At 43.3% G+C, this 27,484-nt stretch overlaps 1 protein-coding gene across 1 annotated transcript; it reads left to right on the forward strand.

Annotated features, from left to right (window-relative positions):
* Window positions 1-16,457: 16,457 nt before the first annotated feature.
* On the forward strand, window positions 16,458-27,190 carry LOC132143876 (alpha-1D adrenergic receptor-like). The gene is made up of 2 exons (XM_059554472.1): window positions 16,458-17,740; window positions 25,806-27,190. Exons 1-2 carry the CDS (start codon window positions 16,819-16,821, stop codon window positions 26,357-26,359), a joined length of 1,476 nt encoding a protein of 491 aa, XP_059410455.1. The 5' UTR covers window positions 16,458-16,818; the 3' UTR covers window positions 26,360-27,190.
* Window positions 27,191-27,484: the final 294 nt, after the last annotated feature.

A 27,484-nucleotide genomic window follows, 5' to 3' on the forward strand; every position in this document is an offset into this window, starting at 1 on the left:
TCAATGGTATAACATTCAGTTTAGACTCTACAGGGACTGTTTAAGACTACACAGTAAGTGTCAGAGATGAACAACTATTAAATCTGTAGCAGAAAAAAAAATCCTAAAGTGAAAGCCATAGACCGCACTAAGAAGTAGCTTTACTTAATTTTTATTTTGCAAGTTTTTGCACACATACATTTTAAGTAACATTTAAATATTTAATTAATAATGAAAAGTTTGAATTGTGACTTTTTATCTTACAACTTTATGTCTTGCAAATGCCAGTTTACATTTTTATATCTAGGAATTATGACTTTATATCTTCTGAGATCTAAACACGATTGCAAGGAGGAAAAAGCTCTAAATTGTGAGATAGAAAGTCACTATTAGTTTTTTTTATTTATATTAATAAGTTTCCACAAGTTACAAAAGTAAGTGCTAAGAATAAATAACACGATCCATTGAATGAAATGCCAGATAAGTAGATGCAGAAGAAGAAAAGCATGAAGAGAATTGTGGCCTTCTAATTTAAGAGAAAATTTATAATTAATGACCCTTAAGCAGTAGAAACAGTCAATTAAAGATGCATAATTGAAGATTAGCCATTAGTTAATGATGCCAGAGCTGCTAGCAATTGTTTTCAGTTTTCTTTGTTAGATCATTATTTTATAGGCTGAAGCATCCTGATGAAACCTAAAAGTGTTCCAGAGCAGATTTTGGAAGACAGCTGATGGTGTTAAGGTGGAGAATTTAGTGGAGGGAAAAATCATTCATTCATGAAACCTAGCAGGCCTGAACCTGGAGAGTGTGACAGCACAACCACCATTCATAAACATCTCCAATAAAGAAGAGTAATGACTTTGCGGGTCTGACAGCTGAGCAAAAGCCGCTTCAGTTCAAGCTACAGAGATGGCAATGCTGTTGCAGTTTTCACGTCAAATTTGACAATTTCATACCAAGACCTGGAATCATACACAAAACACATCACAATAGTTCTGTTGTTGTAGAAAATGGTAGTAATCTGTTTGTGTTCAAAACTGATTTATTGAAAACTAACATCAGTGGTAAACCAATCCTAGTTATTGCACAGAATAGAACTGAGGCTTGAAAAACAAAGATCAAATTCAACCACCTAGTCTAAGTGCTTTCTAGAACTTCTGCTATCTTTAGCCACAGAATTAGACACGCTCCATCTTTCTACAGCAATATAATCATCTGTCAAGCATCTGTTTTTAGCTTTCTGAATCTCAATAACCTGCTGCTGTGAAAAGTGATGTTCACTTTTGCTTCTTAATTTTCTTCGGTCCTTTGCGGTGGCCGAGACAGCTCAACAAGCTGCAACTTAAGAAAACACATGCAAATTGAAAAAACATCAGCAAGTGAAGAAAACATCTTCATCAGTTTGACAAAACAAGTGTTGCTAATCATCACAACACATAGCGAAACGCGCTGCAAATACTTCACAACAGATATAAATTAAGAAACGCTGCAAATCCTCACAGCACATACACATTAAGAAACAATTAATGAAGCATTGCAAATTTATTTTCATTAACCTTGAAATTATGTTTAGTTGAGAATATTAAAGTTAGCCATCTTAAGTTACGTTTTACATTTAATCATGTAATTATTCAGCTTATTTAGGCTAATAATATCCAAAAGATAAAGGAATCATTTTTTTAATCATTTTAAAAACACCATGAAAAAAAAACTCACTTTTCTTGGTTTTATAATGACTACTTAACAGTCTCAAACTAACTAACTGCTTTTGTCTTCACGGTAGGCAGAATCTTTGCATAATGATTTCATTATGTTCTGCAACACCTAGACAGACCGGGGACCTATGTGAGGATCCTGTTTGTGGACTTCAGCTCTGCCTTCAACACGATCATCCCAAACCTTCTCCTGTCCAAACTAACTCCGCTCTCCGTGCCCACCTCCGTCTGTCAGTGGATCAACAGCTTCCTGACAGACAGGCAGCAGCTAGTGAGGCTGGGAAAATACACATCCAGCACCCGTACAATCAGCACCGGAGCTCCCCAGGGCTGTGTTCTCTCCCCACTGCTCTTCTCCCTGTACACTAATGATTGCACATCTAAGGACCCCTCTGTCAAGCTCCTGAAGTTTGCAGATGACACCACACTCATCGGCCTCATTCAGGACGGTGACGAGTCTGCTTACAGACAGGAGGTTAAAGAGCTGGCTGTCTGGTGCAGTCTCAACAACCTGGAGCTTAACACGCTCAAAACAGTGGAGATGACTGTGGACTTCAGGAGAAACCCCCCTGCACTCCCCCCACTCACTATCATGAACAGCACTGTGACTGCAGTGGAGTCATTCAGGTTCCTGGGCACCACTATCTCTCAGGACCTGAAGTGGGACATTCACATTGACTCCATTGTGAAAAAGGCCCAGCAGAGGTTGTACTTCCTTCGCCAGCTGAGGAAGTTTAACCTGCCACAGGATCTGCTGAAACAGTTCTACTCCACCATCATCGAATCCATCCTCTGCACTTCAGCAACTGTCTGGTTCAGCTCAGCTTCTAAATCGGACCTCAGAAGACTACAGAGGGTAGTCCGGACTGCTGAGCGAATTATCGGTACAACCCTCCCATCTATTCAAGAACTGTACTTATCCAGAGTGAGCAAAAGGGCTGTTAAAATCACTCTGGACCCCTCACATCCAGCACACTCCCTCTTTGAACTGTTGCCATCTGGTCGACGCTACAGAGCACTGAGCACCAGAACGACCAGACACAGGAACAGTTTCTTCCCTCAGGCAATCCATCTTATGAACAGCTGATAATAACTGTGGGACACACTACACTATTTATATTTATATACACTACACTTTTTATCCAACATACATACTTAGCGTACACGTAAATCTTTGCACATAATATACATGTACATACATGGAACACACTATACTACTTATATTTATATTTATATAGACATACACTTATTTATCCAAACACACATACTTAGCGTACAGTTACAATTTTTCCACATAATATACATGTACATACATAAATGCTCTTTTTAATATACCTGCCATACATTGTCAATTTGTATATTGTCAATCCTTACCCACCTATTTGTATTTTTTTGTATTTTTTATTCCTTATTGTGTTTTTTTGTTCTGTCGCTGTTATGTTGCACTGCAGAGCTCTGTCACGAAAACAAATTCCTCGTATGTGTGAACATACCTGGCAATAAAGCTCATTCTGATTCTGATTCTGATTCTGATTCAATAGAATGCTGGAAACAATCCATGGGGATTTTTACCATGCTGACTCACTCCATGCAGTTTCTGCAGACTTTCTGGCTGCACATTCATACTCTAAAACCTTCCACTTCCACAGATCTGAAGGACCAGAGCAAAATCTGAAAATGGCTATTTAGTGGCTATTTGTGTGCACATAATCAAAGCAGCATTCGGGCAACCTGCTTCACTCAGACGATGGTGGGTTGGTCTAATATGTCCCAAGAAAACATTTCGAGGGCTGTTACACCAGCGTCACCAATGTGCCCTGTTGACACAGTGCAGGAAGGATGTGTGGATTTATTATGTGCCAGATTCTGACCATACCATCTGCCTTTTGCAGGCAGGATTTTGCATGCCATGCAGTGTCTATCCAATTTTAGTTGTTCAGATTTGGTGATCATGTGTGAATTGTAGCCTTTTTCCTCTTCTCAGCTGGAACTAAGCTTCCTTGCATAGGATTAGGAAAGGAACTTGGAACAGTTCCTTTCAGCATGTATTCACAACAGCACGAAAACTGCTTATATTCAGTTAAGTTACAACTGTAATATACACTGGAAAAGTTTGGAATAATATATTTATGTTTTGAAAGAAGTCTCTTATGTTCACCAAGGCTGCATTTATTTGATCAAAATGAACTTGATCAAATGAATGCTGTTCATGGAATTTTCTTAAACGAATCCTGAAAAAAAAAAATATATATATATATATATATATATATTGTTTCCATAAAAATATTAACCAGAAAGAAATAAATTCAACATCGGTAATTTTAAGAATCATTATTAATAATTAAGCCCAAATAATAATCAAGCAAATATATTTTAAATATATCTCTTAAAAAAAATATATATATATATATATATTTTTTTTTATTATTATTATTATTATTTATTTACTAAAAAAATACACTTATAGTCATTTTAATTTGTAAGAATATCTATTTATACAATATTATTGTTTTTACTGTATTTTTATCAAATAAATTCAGCCTCATGACCTTCACCTCTGATGTTGTATTTAATGTTCACATGTCATATGATGATAAGACAAAGCCCAAGACATCTATGTAGAATTTACATTTCAGATTCATCCTCCCTGATGCCATCATTGATAACAACCTGGAGGGCAACATAAAATATTTAAACACTGACTGTGATTGACATTCATGTGCAGTGTCTCACATATTCTTAATGTGTATCCCAGTACTATTTTACCAGAGTTCTACACTTAATCGCTTCCTTCCAGCTCCTCATCAAGGGACCAGTGGCGGTTCTACACGGAGGCCTAGGGAGGCTCGTGCCTCTGTAGACATGTCCCTGGCCACCCCTGTGGCCACCCCCGTGCTGAAAAAAAAAGTAATATGATTTTACACGCGAGCGCCAAAAGCGGAACTAATGTGACGCAATGTTCTACATGGGTAAATTAGTGCAGCGCACCCAAACACTTAGGAACTTAAGCTAGCTGAGTCCCAATTCGCATACTATCTGTCGCATACTATCTGCGAAACTAGAATTAGTACGTCCCAAATCGTAGTATGTTAAAAAGAGTATTCCAAAGATACCCGGATGGTCTACTATTTCCGGTTAGAATTCGAAGTGCAGATCAATGCACACTCTAAGTGCTAATATTGCCCACAACCCATTGCGTGCGGGAGGGAGGAGCTTTGCGATGGCTTTGCGGTGATGTAAACATGGCAGCCGGATGCAGCAGCGGAGATGCGCCCTCAGCTTTTAAGTGTAAGAATTCAAATGTTTAACCCTAATTAAAGTTATATTTTAAAAGCATGGTTCTGGTTCTTTTCATCTGGGTATTTTTGAGTTATATACATAAGTATAAAATTAAGTATAAAATACGGTAAACAATAGTTATACTATAAACTTTAAATATTTGAACTTTAAAATAAGTAGCTTTCGTTACACACATTGCACATGAATGTCAGAACCAGCCGCCTTACAAATGACCTGCGCTTGGTTCTACGACGACGATGCCCTGCTTCTTCACTCCTCAACTTGGTAGAAGAACACATTGTAAAATGTATTGTGAAAAAAAAACGATGAGAAAAAAAGATGGGAATTGTAAATAAAATGTTATTGGACATACAAGAATGAATGAAACATTAACAGTTGTGGTGTGCGTAACTAGGCAACCACGTTGTCGTTCACGTTGCATGACGTCATCGAAGTATGTCCCAGAACGTGCATATGTCACACCCAGGGGCTGGCTATGCTTTAACTAAGCCACACCCCTTCTCAACTTCCACCTCGAGGAGGTCCCCAAACCCGACCCAATGGCCAAACAACACGAGAACAAGTAAGTGATAAAACAATCTTTATTTAAATATCTAAAAATAGCTTGGGGAATAGGGAAAGGGCAATTAAAACTAAACTCTGACTCGGCCCTCCAGATGGGCTATGGCCGGGAAGAGGTCAGGGAGCAAGGGGGCCACGGGGATCCGGGGCGTGGGACTCGGGCCCCGGCCTGAGTCTTAGGTATCCGTAGCGCCCTCCTTCTTCCTCCTCTTCGCTGAATACAGCTCACGGTAAGTACTGGTTCACACAGTTCGTTCTCGAGGTGCTCACTCTCTTTCTCTTCCTCCACAGGCAACGGGCTCTTTCTCTTTCTCCACAGGCAACGGCTGGGACACACAGGCACAGTTAATTCAGCTTGGTTTTGCTCTCACCTCTTCGCTGATTACAGCTCACAGTAAGTACTGGTTCACACAGTTCGTTCCTTGGGTGCTCACTCGCTTTCTCTTTCTCCACAGGCAACGGCTGGGACACACAGGCACAGTTAGTTCAGCTTGGTTCTGCTCTCACCTCTTCGCTGATTACAGCTCACAGTAAGTACTGGTTCACACAGTTCGTTCCTTGGGTGCTCACTCGCTTTCTCTTTCTCCACAGGCAGCGGCGTAAGTACAGGTTTCCTCAGTCTCTCCTCGTGTTACCCACTCTCTCTCCTTTTCTCTCCACAGGTATCAACTTGGGCACAATAGCACAGTTAGTTTGCTTTGAATGGCTCTCACCTCTGGGCTGGACACAGCGTACTGTAAGTACAGGGTTCGCTCTATTCCTCCTCGTGTTATTCACTCTCTCTCTCCTTTTCTCTCCACAGGTATCAACTTGGGCACAATAGCACAGTTAGTTTGCTTTGAATGGCTCTCACCTCTGGGCTGGACACAGCGTACTGTAAGTACAGGGTTCGCTCTATTCCTCCTCGTGTTATTCACCTCTCTCTCCTTTTCTCTCCACAGGTATCAACTTGGGCACAATAGCACAGCTAGTTTGCTTTAAATGGCTCTCACCTCTGGGCTGGACACAGCGTACTGTAAGTACAGGGTTCGCTCTATTCCTCCTCGTGTTATTCCCTCTCTCTCCTTTTCTCTCCACAGATATCAACTTGGGCACAATAGCACCGTTAGTTTGCTTTGAATGGCTCTCACCTCTGGGCTGAACACAGCGCACTGTAAGTACAGGTTTCCTCTGTTTCTCCTTGTGTTACTCACTCTCTTTCCTTTCCTCTCCACAGGTATCAACTTGGACACAAAACACAGTTACTCTGCTTTGGATGGCTTTCACCTCTGGGCTGGACACAGCGTACCGTGCTATCTCCGGAGATCTGAAGCACGCTCACAACATATACTGTACTGAACTAGGCTAGGACCAGCAATCTCCTTGTCCTCCCACGCCGAAGTGCGTGAAGGCGGGGGTTTATCTGACAGGACACACGGCAATACACAGCAGCCCACAGCAATATACAGCACCACGTCAAAATTATAGGTTTTCACAGCACGAAGACTCACCCACCACACTCAGTGTACGGAAAGGACACCCGTCTTCCTTCACTTCGCTTGGTTCGGATCTGGCGATGGAATATGCGGCCTAGCTAGTGATGTCGTCGTTGTGACTACTTCAATAAGTATTCCTTCGGCTCTCCCACCACACTATATTAGGGGTAGGGCCGCCCTCCTCCTCCTGGAGAGATCTACACAACGCCAGGTCAATATACAGGGCACTTTCGACTGGCTCTTAGTACTCACATCAATGCCACTTCCAATCCCCTTTTTCACGTCGTCTCAGTTCGCCGTATAATCTGTTCACTTCTCAACCTTTAAGGTTCGCGATGTCTTCACAATCATACAATTCCAGCCTGAGGGAGAGAGAGAGTTAGACAGCTACCAGCAGCGTACCAAGACGGGCACAACCCAGTGCTTCACACACACCAAAAAGAGCTTCCCAGACTGGGAAATAACTTGGCCTTAAGTACTGCCTTGTCCAGCGTATCCTCCAATCACCAACCGCTGTCCCTAACTAGGCACAGGTGCATCGAATTCCCTGATTTTCCTTCTTACGGCGCTACCGGAAGTTCCGGTGTTCTGTTTTTCCGGTCCGGGCGGAAACGCTTCCGGGCGGAACCAAACTTCCCGAATTTTGGTTCCGCCCCTAAAGATCGTCACCTTGTGACATCCTCCCCCGCCAATCCGTTCTAGTCCCTAGAACGTCCTCGGGCTGTCCACTCCCCATAGCGGGCAGGGGGTCGGCCTCGGTTCTCTCGCCGGGATCGTCTCACTGGTGAATCGGGCTCAGCTTGTTCAGGGGCTGCTTCTGGTTCTCTCGGGGCGATCGGGGGTGGTGCCACCACGGGTCTCCCTGGTACCACAGCCCAACCTTCAATCCAGGGGGCCGCTGGTACAGGTTCCGTGGGGACTTCTTCCACGGCTTCAGGGTAGTTAGGGCATGGGCGAATCATGTTCCGGTGCACCACACGGTCGGGGCCTGACTTCCCTTCTGGCCGGATGGTATAGACCGGCTGCCCCGGCCTCTGCTGCCGGCAGACTACATAAGGGGTGGCCTCCCAACGGTCACTCAGTTTCCCCTTCCCCTGCCGCCGATTATCTCTCACCAACACCCTCTCTCCTGGCAGTAGAGGGGCTTCTCTAGCAGTCCGATCATACAACCGCTTACTTTTCTCTCCTGCCGTCTGTATCCTTTTCGACACCTGCTCGTAGGCGAAATGCAAGCGCTGGTGATGGCGCCCCACCCACTCCGTTACACTTGCTTCCTCTTGGTCGGCTATCACTCCTAGGACCAGGTCAGTAGGCATTCGTATGTGTCTGCCAAACATCAGGTAAGTGGGAGCGTAACCCGTAGTACTATGTATACTGTTGTTATAGGCCTGTAGGAGGTTTGGCAAGGCACTCACCCAATCGTCCTGCCGTTGTTGGTCCAAGGTCCCCAGCAGCCCCAATAGGGTCTGATTGAATCTCTCACAGCCGCCGTTCCCCTGAGGATGATACGAAGTGGTGTGAGTTTTCGTGCAACCGTACAACTGGCATAGTTCTCTAATTACCCTGGACTCAAAGTTGGCTCCTTGATCGGAGTGCAGAAACTCCGGGCATCCGAACGTCTGGAAGACGGCCCGCCATAAAACTGTAGCGGTGGTGGTTGCAGTCTGGTCGAGGGTGGGGATAGCCCAAGCGTACTTTGTGAACAAATCCGTTATTACCAAGATGTTCTGGTAGCGATCTCGTGGTCGGCCCAGTGTCAAGAAGTCCATAGCCATGATATGAAGGGGGGCCTTCGCATGGATGGGTACCATTGGCGCTCGGACCTCCCGTCTGGACTTAAACAATATGCATCTCGGGCAAGCTTGAATTAGGGCGTGCACCGATGCCTCTAGCCCGGGCCAAAAGAAGAATCTCCTAAGCAGGGACACGGTCCTCTCCTGTCCCTGATGCCCCAACTGGTTGTGGTACGCCGAAACTAAAGCCGTTACCTCGTCTGCGGGTACCACGATCTGGCGTACTTCTTCGCCCAACTTCGGGTCACTGACCCTTCTGCACAAAACGCCATCTCTCAGCTCCAGCCTGTCCCATTGCCCCAGCAGCCTCCTCCCAGTATCCGTCTGGGCTAACCTCTCCGCTGGCGTCAGCCGTCGGCCCTGTTCCAGCCATTCTCTTACCAGCCGCACATCTTGATCCCTGGCCTGTCTCTCCCTCCACCGACGGGGATCCCATCCCCAGTTCTCAGGCACGGCCTCTTGTCTGCTGCCTGGTGCCTCTACTGCTCCTACCATATAGCCCTCCTCCGGGCTGGCCCCTCCGGGGCTTTCCGCTTCGGGCAGCCTTGAGAGGACGTCCGCGTTCGTGTGTTCACGCCCTGGTCGGTACTGTAGTTGATAGTCAAAGTTGGCCAGTTGGGCCACCCACCGCTGCTCCACGGCTCCCAGCTTCGCCGTCTGTAAGTGTACTAATGGGTTATTGTCTGTAATGATCGTCACCTTGGCACCCCAGAGGTAGTCTTTAAATTTCTCACTTAGGGCCCACTTCAACGCCAGCAGCTCCAATTTGAAAGAACTATAGTTCGCATCGTTCCTCTCGGCTGGGTGGAGGCTCCGGCTGGCGTACGCGATGACCCTCTCAACTCCGTCCTGCCGTTGAGCCAACACCGCTCCCAGCCCGAGATTGCTGGCATCTGTATACAAAAGGAATGGTTTTGTGAAATCTGCGTATGCCAAGATAGGGGCCTGTAGCAGCTCCTGCTTCAATGTCTGGAACGCCGACTCACAATTTGCATCCCAGTCTACGTTGGGCGACCCCCGGCCCCGGTTACGACCTGTGCCAACCAGCAACTGATTAAGGGGTTTAGCAATTTTTGAAAAGTCCTTTATGAAACGCCTATAGTATCCCACAAATCCTAAAAAGGATCGCACTTGCCTCACTGTCCTCGGGGCCTTCCAGTCCTTCACGGCCGATACCTTTCCAGGATCGACGGACACTCCAGCCGCACTGACCACGTGGCCCAGAAAGTTGACTTCTCTCCGTAGTAAGTGACACTTATTGGGCTGTAGTTTCAATCCGTACTTCTCCATGGCCCGAAAGACTTCCTCGAGGTGCCTCAGGTGTGAATCAAAATCTGGGGAGTAGACAATCACATCATCCAGGTAAACTAATACTGACTCCATTAACTGACCTCCCAAGCACCGCTGCATCAGCCGCTGGAAGGTGGCCGGAGCGTTACAGAGCCCGAAAGGCATCCGGTCCCATTCAAATAGTCCAAACGGGGTTGTAAAGGCAGTCTTCTCCCGGTCTGCTTCGGCCACCTGCACCTGCCAGTAGCCACTGGCCAAATCTAGGGTAGAGTACCATGCCGACTGCGTGAGGCTGGCAAGCGAATCTTCGATCCGTGGCAAAGGGAAAGCGTCTTTCTTAGTCACGAGGTTCAGCTTACGGTAGTCCACGCAGAATCTCCAAGCCCCCGTCTTCTTTTGCACCAGCACTATGGGGGCCGCCCACGGGCTGCTGCTTTCCCTAACAACTCCTTGCTTCAGCATGCCTTGCAGGAGTGTACGTACCTCGGTATACAAAGTGGGCGGAATTGGGCGATACCTCTCCCGGCTGGGCCCTGCATCCCCGGTAGGTATATGATGTTGTACCACCTGGGTGCATCCGTAGTCTTCGTCGTGGGTGGCGAACACATGCTGCCATCTCCGAAGGAGGGCCTGTAACTTCTGTGTCTGTGCTTGCTCTAAATCCTCCCCTTGTAACGACTCACCCGCCAGGTGGCTCGGCACACTCCTCTCCATACCACCCCATGGGGTGTCTACTTGTGTCAGGGCCACCTCGATGACAGTGGGGCACACCTGACGAAAACTAATATCCCTCTCTTCCCTTACTTGGTGGGATGTAACCGTTGTCAGACGGGCTAATCGTTGGTGCCGATGTAGTTGCACCGCGTATGGATGTACATTCCGTATCCTCACGGGGACTCTCCCCCGCCGGACCGTCGATAATCCTCGTGCCACTTCCACTTGTGGACAATCCACATGGGGCTCCACCAGCACCCACTCTTCTGGGCCCGCTCTTCGGGGCGGTACTCGCGCCCACACAACAGCCTCACTTTTTGCGGGGACAGACAAAGCAAAACGACACATCACTCTTCCTACCTCTTCCTGTTCCCTGCGGACTTGGCTCATTTGCACCCTTCGACAGTCAGCTACCACACACTCCCACTTGGGCCTCTCTGCAGGTGGTATCTTCGATACGGGCCTAGCCCGAAATAGCTCTTCCCAGCAATCAGCGAGGACATTCATGCCCAACAGGGCTCGATGTGCACCCAGACAATGGTCTTGCACGATAATCACACCTTTCTGGGGGACCATCACTCCGTGAACCTCTAGGTCCGTCAATCGGTAGCCAATATATGGGATGTCGAGGCCGTTTGCGCCCTTCAGAGTAAGCCAGGGGGCCTCCGCCCCTGGTGCCCCTTGTTTCCCAAACACTTCTTCGGATAAACTCTCAGCAAACAACGTCACTTGGGAGCCTGTGTCTACCAGGCATTGAATCTCCTTGCCGCACACTCTCACCTTCGCCACGGGGCTACGCCCAATCATCTGGCTCCTAGAGCCATATCCTCTTCCAGGGTCTTCTCGAGGGGTCCCGGCCACACGACCCACAGTGGCCGGCCGACCTAAAAACCCCCTTCTGACGCCCTGCGGGGCCCACACTGACGGCTATAGTGACCTGGTTTGCCACAGCGGTTACAGATGGGTCGCCCTTGCTCGTCCCATTCGAAACGGGGCCGGTTAAAGTGGTTCGGGCGCCTGAACGGCTCTCGGCCTCCCTCTGAGTACACTCGGTCTCGGGGCGCCGGCCGTGGTTCCTCCCGCGCCCGTCCTTGGCGCAATTCTCCTACGAGGGCTTTAGACAGTTCAGACATCTGATCGCGGACATCTTTCAAAAGTTCAGCCTTCAGTGCTTGCTTCCAGTCAGGGCCTCCGGGTTGTGCTGGTGCTACTTCACTGACAACCGCACACACTGGGGAACCACTCACCTCAGTCTCATCACCTTCCAGGGCCAGTGCCTCTTTCTTCAGATCTTCGAACGTAAGACCCGGGTCCCTTCGAAACTGGATACGTAGGCTCTGTCTCACCGGACCCTCCTTCAACCCCAGAAGAAACTGGTCCCGCAATAGAGTCTCTCCATCTCCCAACCCGTGGTCCCGACGGGTCTGTAGTCGGGCGAATTGCTCTCGCAACCTCAGGGCGAAAGCTCTAATCGGTTGGCGGGGGCCCTGCTTACAATTGAAGAACTGGGAGCGAAGGACAGCTACGGGGGTGTGGTCACCATACTGTTCAGTGAGGAACTGGAACACGGTTTGGGCGTTGGCTCTAACGGCTTCGGGGGCGGCATGCACCTCTCGCCGCGCTTCTCCATCCAGGGAGTTTAACACAAATTGAAGCCGCTGGGCTGCACTAAGGCCCTGTAGGTCGGCCAAGTACTCTAGTTGAGCCTTCCATTCAGACAATCGTACCTCGGATTCTGTCCCCCCATATTTTTGAATCCAGGGGCTCCCCATAAAAACGGGCATGGCACGGGGTTGGGCTGAAAGCCCCGCGTTGTCGGTCATTGGACGACCTTGGTTACTCAACTCGAGGTGGAAACCCTGCCGACTACGCCAAATCTGTCACACCCAGGGGCTGGCTATGCTTTAACTAAGCCACACCCCTTCTCAACTTCCACCTCGAGGAGGTCCCCAAACCCGACCCAATGGCCAAACAACACGAGAACAAGTAAGTGATAAAACAATCTTTATTTAAATATCTAAAAATAGCTTGGGGAATAGGGAAAGGGCAATTAAAACTAAACTCTGACTCGGCCCTCCAGATGGGCTATGGCCGGGAAGAGGTCAGGGAGCAAGGGGGCCACGGGGATCCGGGGCGTGGGACTCGGGCCCCGGCCTGAGTCTTAGGTATCCGTAGCGCCCTCCTTCTTCCTCCTCTTCGCTGAATACAGCTCACGGTAAGTACTGGTTCACACAGTTCGTTCTCGAGGTGCTCACTCTCTTTCTCTTCCTCCACAGGCAACGGGCTCTTTCTCTTTCTCCACAGGCAACGGCTGGGACACACAGGCACAGTTAATTCAGCTTGGTTTTGCTCTCACCTCTTCGCTGATTACAGCTCACAGTAAGTACTGGTTCACACAGTTCGTTCCTTGGGTGCTCACTCGCTTTCTCTTTCTCCACAGGCAACGGCTGGGACACACAGGCACAGTTAGTTCAGCTTGGTTCTGCTCTCACCTCTTCGCTGATTACAGCTCACAGTAAGTACTGGTTCACACAGTTCGTTCCTTGGGTGCTCACTCGCTTTCTCTTTCTCCACAGGCAGCGGCGTAAGTACAGGTTTCCTCAGTCTCTCCTCGTGTTACCCACTCTCTCTCCTTTTCTCTCCACAGGTATCAACTTGGGCACAATAGCACAGTTAGTTTGCTTTGAATGGCTCTCACCTCTGGGCTGGACACAGCGTACTGTAAGTACAGGGTTCGCTCTATTCCTCCTCGTGTTATTCACTCTCTCTCTCCTTTTCTCTCCACAGGTATCAACTTGGGCACAATAGCACAGTTAGTTTGCTTTGAATGGCTCTCACCTCTGGGCTGGACACAGCGTACTGTAAGTACAGGGTTCGCTCTATTCCTCCTCGTGTTATTCACCTCTCTCTCCTTTTCTCTCCACAGGTATCAACTTGGGCACAATAGCACAGCTAGTTTGCTTTAAATGGCTCTCACCTCTGGGCTGGACACAGCGTACTGTAAGTACAGGGTTCGCTCTATTCCTCCTCGTGTTATTCCCTCTCTCTCCTTTTCTCTCCACAGATATCAACTTGGGCACAATAGCACCGTTAGTTTGCTTTGAATGGCTCTCACCTCTGGGCTGAACACAGCGCACTGTAAGTACAGGTTTCCTCTGTTTCTCCTTGTGTTACTCACTCTCTTTCCTTTCCTCTCCACAGGTATCAACTTGGACACAAAACACAGTTACTCTGCTTTGGATGGCTTTCACCTCTGGGCTGGACACAGCGTACCGTGCTATCTCCGGAGATCTGAAGCACGCTCACAACATATACTGTACTGAACTAGGCTAGGACCAGCAATCTCCTTGTCCTCCCACGCCGAAGTGCGTGAAGGCGGGGGTTTATCTGACAGGACACACGGCAATACACAGCAGCCCACAGCAATATACAGCACCACGTCAAAATTATAGGTTTTCACAGCACGAAGACTCACCCACCACACTCAGTGTACGGAAAGGACACCCGTCTTCCTTCACTTCGCTTGGTTCGGATCTGGCGATGGAATATGCGGCCTAGCTAGTGATGTCGTCGTTGTGACTACTTCAATAAGTATTCCTTCGGCTCTCCCACCACACTATATTAGGGGTAGGGCCGCCCTCCTCCTCCTGGAGAGATCTACACAACGCCAGGTCAATATACAGGGCACTTTCGACTGGCTCTTAGTACTCACATCAATGCCACTTCCAATCCCCTTTTTCACGTCGTCTCAGTTCGCCGTATAATCTGTTCACTTCTCAACCTTTAAGGTTCGCGATGTCTTCACAATCATACAATTCCAGCCTGAGGGAGAGAGAGAGTTAGACAGCTACCAGCAGCGTACCAAGACGGGCACAACCCAGTGCTTCACACACACCAAAAAGAGCTTCCCAGACTGGGAAATAACTTGGCCTTAAGTACTGCCTTGTCCAGCGTATCCTCCAATCACCAACCGCTGTCCCTAACTAGGCACAGGTGCATCGAATTCCCTGATTTTCCTTCTTACGGCGCTACCGGAAGTTCCGGTGTTCTGTTTTTCCGGTCCGGGCGGAAACGCTTCCGGGCGGAACCAAACTTCCCGAATTTTGGTTCCGCCCCTAAAGATCGTCACCTTGTGACACATACTCTTTTGCTACACACTCAAAAGTATGTACTTTTTCCTCACAAAAAAAGTACATACTTTTAGGTCGTAGTATAAGTAGGCGAATTGGGACTCAGCGTTAATCATATTCAGGGATGGAAACATCGCGCTTTTCGGCGCCTCCCATATTTTTCACATCAGTTTGGGTGACTTGAGTCTGATTATAATTTCTCAAAGTCATCTGAAGCAATTCCATAGGTTAATGTTATGGACAGAAGACTATTTACATCATTAAAGTTTACGGAAACCTTGTTTTCCCTCCTCTGCGGCTGTCAATCATTCTCCATTCAGTATTCAAATAGCACGCACCTCGCCAATTTACAGCAGGATGCATGGTAAAACTCTCTCCAATATTATATACTCACATTATAATGCTTGATCTGTAGATAAAAAGGCTGTGGATTTGCATAAAATGACTTTATTTTGTGTATTTGTATTTTATGTTTGTTGCTGTTTTTAAAAGACTCGCTTGTGCCTGTTAGATCACACACGTTTTAAAAGACGTAAACTTTTAAAATCCCTTTGTGAGCTCAGTTTTGAAGCGTTTCATATTATCATGGTTTTGCGCACTGAAAGATTATTAAAAGCTTATTATATTTTTAGCCTGCACAATACATTTAAAATAAGCATAATTTAATTGTATATTATTTCTGTGTAGTGTAGTGTAAGCATTATAAATATATACACTTCTGAATTCTTGACATTCATATATAAATATTAAATTGTGAAATGTATGATTGCCTGATTGAATTTTATAAGAGTACTAATAGTAATTTGTTTTTATTAACATGTTTAGATTGTGTAAAATTACTGTGTAGATTTTTTCAAGAACTACTTTTTGTATTTATTTGCATTACATTTAAATAAAATATGTTGCCATTTTTAATGTGCCCCTCTGGTTAAACACTGGCCCCTCCTTGGCCCCTCTAGTAAAATTTGTCTAGAGCCGCCACTGCAAGGGACTCTGTGGCTCTTAAAATGCCTCTCAGCTTTTAGTATGCATCTGGACTTACAGGTGGCAGATTGGCAGCTGCACGGCATCAACAGGAATATCATTAAGTCTAACTTTACTGCACAGAGTTTAAAAAGGTTTATTTATATAAATAAAACTTTTAAAAAATAAAATTTGAGTGATATGATAAATTTGAGTTGAATGATAAAGTTCCATGTTCTTTATTTTTAAAATTTAAGGAATGGATTTCTGTAAAAGCCTCCTTGAAGCAATATATATGTTATTAAAATTCCATACAAGGTAAAGTTTACTTGACTTGGCTTTCTGAATAATGCATGCTACTGATAAAAAAGTATTATGCGTTGCTAAATGAAACCAGTCCTCCTGTGTGCAACAATAATACAGAACCCTCTAGTGGTCATATGAAGATCTGCAGCAAGTGTGCGTCGCGTCACCAAGTTCTAAGAGCTGGAGGAGGAGATCTGGAGCTCTGGGGTCCACACAGAGTCTCTGTAATCCAGTTTGGAGTGGTCGAGGATGCCATCAGAAGTAGCCTCTCCATAAGACCTGCAGTGCATCGGCACTGTGGTTTTATAGACGTGGGAGCATATTAGTTGCTTATTGGTTTATTCTACCTCAAAATAGTTTTAAAACAGTTCAAATTATTTTACAGGTTATGCCACCACAGAAAAAAAAATGTAGGTGTAACGAGGTGTTCAACTGGCAACATTATACGCTTTATCGCACAAAGTAGCGGATCCATCTGAAGAATCTGAAAACACCTTCGAGAGTGATGATGAAGACGAAACTCACCATGAACCGACCAGTCAACACCTTCGGACCAAACCAGTGAAAGTCGTCTTTATGGAGTTTCAAAATGACATTTTCTAAACTGCTGAACGAGAGCAAGGATGAATTCCCCTCGGACTTTCTCTCCAACATCAGCAACACCACCTGTGAGGGCATTTCCCTCGACTCTCAAGTCATCGGTGTCGGAGTCTTTCTGGCCGTTTTCATTTTGGTGGCGATCGTCGGAAACATTTTGGTTATTCTGTCGGTGCTGTGCAATAAACATTTGCAGACGGTCACCAACTTCTTCATTGTGAACCTGGCCATAGCGGACCTTCTGCTTAGCATCATTGTCCTGCCGTTCTCCGCGTCTCTGGAGGTGCTTGGATGCTGGGTGTTCGGTCGGGTCTTCTGCAACATCTGGGCAGCGGTGGATGTGCTCTGCTGCACGGCGTCTATTTTAAGTTTGTGCATTATATCTATAGACAGGTACATCGGGGTAAAGTACTGTCTGAAATACCCCACTATCATGACTGAACGGAAAGCAGGTGTCATCCTCGTGGTGGTCTGGGTTTCCTCGATGGTGATTTCCATCGGACCGCTTTTGGGATGGAAAGAGCCTCCACCTTCTGACGAGAGCATCTGCAGCATCACTGAGGAACCGGGTTATGCTCTGTTCTCCTCTTTATTCTCCTTCTACCTCCCGCTCATGGTGATTTTAGTCATGTACATTAGAGTATACATCGTGGCCCGCAGGACTACAAAAAGTTTGGAAGCGGGTGTGAAACGGGAGAGAGATAAATCAGTGGAGGTGGTGCTGAGGATACATTGCAGGAGCATGCCGGAGGATGCCAGCACGAACTCCAAAACCAAAAATCACCCGTTCAGAAGCTCACTGTCCGTGAGACTCATGAAGTTCTCCAGGGAGAAGAAAGCTGCTAAAACCCTCGCCATCGTCGTGGGGATGTTCATTCTTTGTTGGCTTCCGTTTTTCTTCGTTTTGCCGTTGGGTATGTATAAGTAGCTACTCTGTCTGATAGCGAAATCTCGGACGATAATATTCGTTATGGTTAGAGCAAAAATTAAAACGTGATGCTTTACATTAAATAATAATAATAATAATAATAATAATAAATACAAAATGAAACCAAAGTAAACTACTTTACATTTCATTGCAATTCGTTGCACTCTTAAAACGAAATTATAGAAATTGCCACCAAGTAAATGGGTGTACTCATTACTTGTGGAATTTCTATTAAATTTTATTCCTATCATAATGGAATAAATGAATCCTCTAATTATCAAATAAGATTATGCTGGATAAAACAGAACTCAAGCATTACTTTTATTTATTTGTTATTGTATTGCTACTGGAGAGTTAAATGAGAGCGCTATTGGAGTTTTAAAATACTTTTTTTTTTTTTTACGTTTTTATTAATACGTTTTTATGTTATGATATTACACAGACATTTGAGCCAGCTCAAAAATGTGTTCAAAACTTGGTTTGTATTATGTTGTTCCTGTATGAGACAATTCTCATTTAGAAACAGGATTGGTTACAAATTAGGATAAAAATTCCAATCGAATAATTTTGGTTACATCGTTCATAAAAATAAATAAATAAATTCCTTGAATTGGAAGGGGAAAAAAAGCACTTGAGCAAATAATTTTGTAACAGACGTAATAAGCTGGTATGTGATGGGGTCGATGATTTTACAATATTGCCAGTTTTTTTAATGCATATAAAATGTACATTTATCTCGACAGTGTGTTCATGTTTTACTTCATGGATAGGCAAAACAGAAATGTGTAGCCTGATACAAAAAAAATGTAAAGCCGTTAAGTCATCGTTACTTTTCTCACCGATGACGTTCCACGCGTCACTTTACTGTTGCATTCACAGTTAATACGATTAAATTAGAAGGCAAATGTGAGCAAATGGAATGAATGGGGGATTTTGAGCAGGATTTAACATCAACTCCATCTTACTAAATCTGAAGGGAGATTGTATTGATGTGTTACACTTGATTATTAACGATGTTGGTCTTTGTTTGGATAGCACAGTTATTTAGGATCTAAAAAAATAATAGTGCATATTGGAGTGCAAGAACAAATGCAAAATCAGTCAAATACAACCAAATACATATTAATATATATTAAATCAAATAACCAAATCAGATTTTGTGCAATTGCTGACTCCAGAATGTTGCTGAAGAAACAAAATAAAAATAAATAAATAAATAAATAACAGTTAGGCATTCTGGTATGTATGGCTAGAAAATATAAAGAAACCCCTATGTAACATCAGTTTAAATTTGGGATGAAACAAAGCATTTCTACTCCTAACAAAGGTCTCTCTTTTTTATGCAACCAGGTCATGCTGAAAAAGAGCTATTGTTTGGTTAATTAACTTTATTAATGTGTTGCCTTCATGTGTGACTATGATGTAACCGCACATAACAACAGTACACACCCTGACCTGTGTGTCGTCAAAACAAAGCACAATAATGAAGGCAGAAGTGAAAGGCTTGTGAAAGACATATGAACAATTTCCCCCTTTTTATAAAGGCTATGGTATGAAGAGTACAAGAACATGCTTTGTTTCCTCATGGCTCACGCACACAATCAGTTCTCCTCAAATTTTGTAGTCCAATAGCTTTTAGTGAATTCTTCATAAAAGTACGTCTCATAATATCGCCGCCCCTTTTATCAAAAAATAATTTGGCTTCCATGTCCTCAAGCAGCCAAGAATGAGTTATGGCTCATTTATTGTTGCATTACCCATGATTTTATGATATTAACACACTAAACACATAAATCAAGTGCTAACAAAAAGCATGCAAAAGTTACAAACATTTATCTATCTATCTATCTATCTATCTATCTATCTATCTATCTATCTATCTATCTATCTATATATATATATATATATATATATATATACTGTACATAAAATACTGTCAGTCCATAGTAATGAATAGATTAAAATCTTCCTGTAAACAAACTCCTTGAAAAACATGGGTTTTGTTGGGCCACACAATCATTAAGTTCTGTGCATCCCAGGGTTAACTGATTCCTAGATAGAAAACAAGGAGTTTTTGCATATTATATGCATAATGCAGAAATGATTAATTGCTAAAAGTATGCTCAATCAAAGACCACCCATGGGAGACTAAAGCAAATACATTAAATGCAGTGTTTCAGTCATGGAACCATTACCCAAGATTATGACACAGAGGCCAAAAGGTGTGCTAGAAATGGAAAAGAATGGTATCCTATTACATTAAAAGGATTTTGGTGTCGCTGACATCATTGTCTAAAGCATGAAATGGGTACATCTTGAGCAGCATACAAATGACAACAATTTTCATTTTGACTATTATTAGCAATTAATAATTAAAATACACATTAAAAAGAATAATAACGCATGGCTGGCATTGTACATTCCCCACGATATATTGGTTTCCCCCCAAACCCTCAATCCCTTCCATCTCTGGGGTAATCCAAGAGTGTGGTTTTTTCCTGTCCCTGCTGGTATTCCACTCACAGTCACTATGGGGAAAAATAGGGCAGCAGTGGTTGATAACATCTGCTGGCAAGCTTTGCATGTGGTGCTGGTGAAATTCTGGGATCAACTATTTTTTCGTCTTTTTTTTTTTTTTTTGAGGTTAGAGTCAATGGCTTGGGAAGGGGGACTTTGTTCAACCAGAGAAAATGAAGGAGGCAGTTTTTATTCAGTTCCCTAACCTCCTTTTGCCCAATGCTCCACTGCCATAATCACAGCTATTAACGAGTTGAGTCAAAGAAGGTGCTTTCGTTTTCCAAAGCCTCAGCAACAGCCAGCCATCAGGACAGAAGAGGGATATGATATGGCTTAGATCCACACGTATGCTGCAGGAGAACAAACTGTAAGGCATTGTGTTATAATGACAGAAGTGAGGGATTGACTGATGGTAAACCTTGCTTCAGTGTCAAGCCAACTGAAAATCTGGGGGGAAATTCTTATATTTAAACAAATCAAAATAAAAAGTGCTTTTGTGATCCATTTACAGTGCTCTCTAAAATTCTTGACTTTAATTCAATGTTGTCATTCAGTGTTGCTCATGGTATTGCTGTGAATCAGTCCACTCATCCGGGTAACTACAACCAGCGCTACTTTTAGCTCTCACATTGCGAACTTTTTCTGTTTTATTTCATATAAATGAAATTTCTCTTACGTCCCAGTTGTAGTTGTGGTGAAAATTACCTCTGAGCTCTTCAGTATTAATATTAGAGGTAAAATTACGGAATCATTTCAACTCAGTTAAATGTTTCTTGTCCAACATATTTTACAGAGTAGCTGTGCAAGCAGGCAAAGTATAATCAGCTGGTCATTACTGCAAAATGAACCACTTCATGGTGATCATGGGCGTCAGTTTGGTTTGAAATGTGGTGGGGACAGAGACGCATTCAGAAGTGCATTTTCAGAAGTGCTGGGTACAATGATGCATTTTTTTTTCTCTTTCGCGCAGGTCATGTTTTGAAAGACGTCCTGTATCTTATTAATGTAAATAAATAAAAATGTATACAAAAATGTGATGTCCGACTCGTTTTATGAAGAAGAAAGCCGTACAAAGCATTAGACATATGATATATGACCCACTAATCTGCTTCATATCATCATATAAGTACCATGTTGACAATATGACATGGCCATGACGTGGTTTAATGTACCTAAACAATGATTACCAAATTTCTCTTTCATGTTGCTTTGTTATAACCACTGAAAACGGGGAAAAAAATCTAACCCAAAATCGGGCCTCGCTCTACATTATCCCGCTTATTACATGGCTACCCACCAAATAAATCAATAATTTGACACAAAATATTGATTTAAAAAAAGAGTTTATTGATTTAAACACGATTGTATTGCTTCCGCTAAAGAAAATAGTTCCGTCTCTACGATTAGAATCCTGCCGCGTCCAAAGCAACGCTCTGTTTTTCATGGCAACGGTGTTATTATCAAGAAATAACAGACTTCATTCTACAGTGGAATTCAACCAAGCCATGTAATAATTTGATTTAATTCCCAGTACAATTTACCATATCTACACACAACACAACTTAAGCACTACAGATTTTATCAAGATTGAAAAAGCAAAAATACGTGTAGCACAGATGAACACTATTGACTATCACACCATGATCTGACTGCTCTCAATTCACAACACCAATCTACATCAGGCATTTTGACTAAAACTTGATCCATTCCTCATCATCATCATCATCATCATCATCATCACAACTATACCAGAATTCAGCAATAGATTCAAGCAATAATTAAACAAGATACTGACTACTCAACACACAGCATGGGTCTGCAGACCATTGACACAAAGGTAAGACGCGATAACTTATGTTTATTAAGATTTGCTGGTATTATGGCTAGGTCTTGTGCATTTGCACACAAGGGATCGGCTGTTTTAATTCTTCTCTTGCAATTAATGTTACGTTAGACTTCCTTAGCCACCAACTTAATTAGCTAGTTACGGTTTGCGTTCATACAGCAAGTATTGGGGGAGATGATTGTGTACAACAACGTCCATTTGTTCTACAGGTTATCACTTTGATATGTTATAGTCCATGGCACTAGGATGCAACCTTGTGATATTGTATGAAGGCTAAATGACTTGCTCGTCTATGATACATTCGCCAGAAATTCTGGCCAATCCCAGCAAAGACTAGGTAGCCTCGTTCCCGCTCGTTCACTGTCCATTCCAAACTGTCAACTCATTTGAAAAACATTCTTTAAAAAAAAGAAGCGCGATAGTCATATAGAGAAAATAATAACAGCATTATGTCAAAAAGAAGTGGACAGGACATCAGAGCTTTTTTTAAAGCCAAGCAGACATGCACAGTAAGTGCCGGTATCTTATCGGCTAAATGAATAACCCATTCTGTCACTCTTTTTGACAAACAATGTTATTAGCTAGCTAGCTAGCTAGCAGTTACGCACGTCAGCTGAGCTGCACCTGCCTCAGTGACACGATGACTCCCCCTCCCCCAATCTAGAACGTATCCCAATGTTACAGTTGTTGCAGTTTTAATGAACAGAAAAGCGTGTAGCCAGCGCAGCAGCAGAACGGCTAAATTGAACTCGAGGTTTTCAAAAAAAAAAAAAAAAAGTGGTGGGTACAAAATGACTCATGACGAAATCTGGGGGGGGCGCGTCCCCCCCGTCCCCCCCGAAATCGACGCCTATGATGGTGATACAAGGCCCCTCCGCTCCTCTTATATAATTGTACTTTTTGTAGAAAGCTTTTAAAATGACGAGTCTACCCTCTAAATGATGGTCACATTTTTGGCATCAACATGCCCACCATGTTATTGTTAAGATACAGGGAAATGTTTTCCTTATGGTGTTTTTGTGCTAGATTGTGAAAGTCTTATTTCTGGTGACAAACAGAACTTAATGTTGCTGTTCTCCTAAAGAAAATGTTAAAAAATATTTTTTTAATGAAATTACAAGAGAGTTAACACCAAGTACAAGTTTGATTAATTTTGTTGTTCAATAATTGCAAATATTGTCATTTTTAGACTATACATGATTAATCTAGTGCAGCAAGTCCAGACGATATATAGATTCACTGCATTTCCTGGCAATGTAAAATATGCAATATGCAAAATTATGCAACATTATGAATTTAGATTTTTGTTATTTGGTCATTCAGTTTCCCAAATACCATCTTTTTAGACTAAAGTGAGTTCTCTTTGCGAATGTTGTAAGAAATGTTTAATAGTGTCTTTGAATTAAATTTCAGCAGCAAAATGAGATGAAAAGTCTGATTTATTTCCATACAAAAACTTTGCCTGCCTGTCAAAATTATCTTGAACTTTTCGGACCCAAGCTTTTATGTTAGCCTCTAATACATTTACATCAAACTGACACAGAATGCAGCTTGACAGGAACTTACACATGTAGCCAATAACCACGGACCATATTAAAAGATGTCTTGTGGTGATCAGTATGAGATGAGACAACTTTAACATGTGGCTACCTGCCAAACGCTCCTATAGCTCAAATGGCTCGTGCCAGGCAAATGCATTGCTGGAAAGCAAAGACTGCCAGCATGCGTTCAACACTCTCAGCTTACAGCTGTAAATGAATTGCCTACCTGACTGCTTTGGGTTTTGAGGACCCAGAATAGATTAGAATTTTGATAACCCCCTTTTTGAACCTTTATTTTTAATAGTGTAAAGCAGAACATGCATGTTGGAAAAGCCACATTGGATATAACTTGCTTAATTTATAATCCCATATATTATATCCCATCCTCATATGTTCATTTTAAAAAATGTACAGTATTTTGGCTTATTGATTATGCTTTCAGCTACCACAACATGTCTACTTTTAGATTGGCTTGATTTTCTAAGTCCTTTTAGCAGAATTCCTCAGATTTCCCCTAAAATCGGAACAGCAAATCTGGAAAAGTTAGAAGGTCCACATTTTTTCTGCTGTGTAGGTACACAGAATCATTCCAGATTGCCCAGAGTAAGGGTTGCCACATTGTACATGATGCTCTGGCTAAAAGGAAGTTTTCTCTCAGTAGCTACCAAACATCCTGTTTGGTGTGTCTCATAATTACAACAATTACCAAAAAGGAGCTTTCCAGGGACTGGCTTTCATCTCAAAGTCACAGTTGCAACCAATTGACGACCTCTAGCCAAGAGCGAGAGCAGCGGATCTCTTTGTTCATCAAATTCTGTTTCAACAAGACCACATTATTTCCAGTTCTCCTACTATTTATTCCCTCTAGTGGTATTTTTATACTTCTCCATTGACAGGGAGGTATTCTGACCTCTTGTGACACTGAAATGCATGGCATGGGCGATGACAACTGTTTTATGTGTGAGATAATGCAGTGCTAGCCTCCTGTCACTCTCTGTGGGGAAAGCACAAGGCAGGGAGGAGATATTGGCAACATATGTGGTGTCTGTCGAAGGTAGACGGAGTGGAAATGTGCAGGTAGCGTAGATGTGTGGGAGGACAGGATGTGGAGAGAGACACAATGTAGACAGATTCCATCCCAAATCCATTCAACCCAAATCTCATTATCTGTATTTTAGGTTTGTGCAGGCTTGCTATAACTAAAATATTGATTTGCCATTAAAAGTCAACATGAAAAATGGCCTATTTACTCTCTTAAGAATCTTTTGTTCAATGAAAAGTTTCAATGGATGATTAACGTTCTTCATGGAACCATCAATGCTAATTAAGAACCTATATTTTTAAGAGTGGAGGCAAATTCGCTTTGGGGTGAACTATCTCTATTTAATATGTAAGGTTCTGGTTTCATTGTGAACAATTCATTGATGCATGTTATTCCAAAGAAAACCATTTCTCGTAATCTTTGATCAGAATGCAACAACTTGCTTCCCGTCTGCAACAACTTTCTATTTCCACTGACGTCACATTGGGTAATGTTAACCAATAGGCGAATAGCTATTTAAGTAATGTTTTATCAAGCCTGCATTTGGTCCACCCACTTTTCACAACCCAATCAATTCCCAATGGATAAAATCAAATCTTGCCTTGAATTTTTTTATTTTAAACATCCTTCACTCAGAAACGCATTAAATCACTGGAGTGAAATGGGCTGCAAACGGCAGTTCATGTTGATTATAATGACTAATGGCCTTGTGTGGCCAGTCTATCAAAGGTAATAGTGATTGTTTCATTTGAAAGAGAATTTGGGGAATGACATATTGGCATTGCTCCCACAGGCAGAAAAAAAACCCTAAAACTAAAGAGAAAACATGCCACGTACTCTCCAACAAGCTGAAGGTAAAACAATGTGCAAAGTATATAATCTGTCTGCTGGGTATAATTAGGCACACATGGTTGAAAAGGGTGAACTCGTGAATTTGAACTTTTCAGTGTGTGGGAGGAGAATGGTAGCTTCAGGCTAAGTTTACTTGAGTCACAGTGTTATTTCCTATGTAAATAATCTTGCTCTAGCTGACAACTAAATGTTTTTCCACCTCTCTCTCTCTCTCTCTCTCTGAATTTTTTTTTTTTTTTTTTTGCATCCTCAGGCTCTTTCTTCCCAGCTCTGAAACCCTCTGAGATGGTATTCAAAGTAATCTTCTGGCTGGGCTACTTCAACAGTTGCATTAACCCTGTAATTTACCCCTGCTCAAGCAAGGAGTTCCAGCGCGCCTTCACCCGTCTGGTGCGCTGCCAGTGCCAGCGGCGCCGCCGAATCCTCCGCCGGTTCTATGACCAGCGCTGGAGAACAGCCATGCGAGGAGCCCGGAGGGACCCGCACCGAGACTACTGCTCTGGATTTCCCTTTCACGAGCAGTGTAGTAACTCTATCTATTCCTGCCAGAGCAAGAGCCGGCCTCTTAGTCTGAAGAGCTGGAGCTTCTTCCCCCCTTTACAGAAGTCCTCCATCCAGCTGAAGGAGAAAATGAACAACCTTTCCAATAAGATTAAGAATGGGACAGGGAAGAGTAGTACATCTGCTCTGGCCCGGACAGAGATTGACACGGTCTCCATGGGGATCTATAACGACTGCGGCGATCAGAGCGGCTACCAGATCTACGACCTCACAGAGTGCTACGGCCTGAAGGAAACAGACATCTAAACAAAGACAGAGATTACTGTCTGTTTTCTCTGAGAGCTCTGACCCACTGCCAGTTCTTAGGAATTGTTTGAATTTTTTTTTTTTCTCAAAGACTAGTATTCTTGTCTTAAAATACAGGCCAATGACAAAAGAACAATGCGTGTTAAAGAATATTAATGTTTTTCACATGGATAATTTTAAAATATTTCTTTAAAAGAGGGAAAAGTGCACTGAATGGAAAAATTAATGTGGTGGGGAGGGAGTGGGGGGTTTATCCACACTGGATCAGATTGAAAAGACTCATAGCTGCTGGGTATCTGTATACCGTGTTGTCCATGTGGCCTTCGTTTCAAACTCTCTGATGACCAGCAATGTTTTGAACTGTATTTACAATGAGAGATTGTTACAGTTTCTTTGACTTGCTGTCCATTAAGTGTGAATGGAAAACATATTTGACTGTGATGTATTGAGACACTGTTGAATCCATGACACTGATTTGTATTAATGATTCACTATGATTCACAGTGCTGTGGAATTCACTTTCAAATCATTCTAAATTGATTCAGATAGCTTCAAATGTGAGGCACAGTTTGTAACCTAAACAGATTTTGTGCAGATGTTTTTTTTAGTATTACAGAGGGTAGTTGAATACTGTGCTATCCATGTGCTATTCATGCTATTCTCATTTCAACCATGATATTTAAGTCATCCCTAAATGGACCAAAAAAAAAAGATCATAATTCATGGACGACAACTCAGTGTTGTTGAGAAATGCTTTGGGTTTCTTTGTAATGCTGATGTGACAGTGTCTTTGAGTGTCAACTATTAAACATAATAAATCTGAAAAGAGCATGCAGTTGATCAAATATGTGTATGAATCCTGAAAACAATTAATCCATTTTATTCAAACAACCATCACATGAGGAAAAAAAAAAATCTGATTATATCCTTTTAATTATTTGTACACAGCAATGATATTGCATTGAAATAAAGTACCTATCTTGTCAGACCTTTCTCCTGAGAAATACTTAAAGCAATAGTTCACCACCCCAAATTAATTCAATGATCATTTACTCACCCTCATGTTGTTCCAAACTCATAAATCTTTGGTTAATCTTCGAAAACTATTTAAGATATTACCCCTCC

The sequence above is a fragment of the Carassius carassius genome, chromosome 7 (assembly GCF_963082965.1).
Source record: "Carassius carassius chromosome 7, fCarCar2.1, whole genome shotgun sequence".
Lineage (NCBI taxonomy): Eukaryota > Metazoa > Chordata > Actinopteri > Cypriniformes > Cyprinidae > Carassius > Carassius carassius.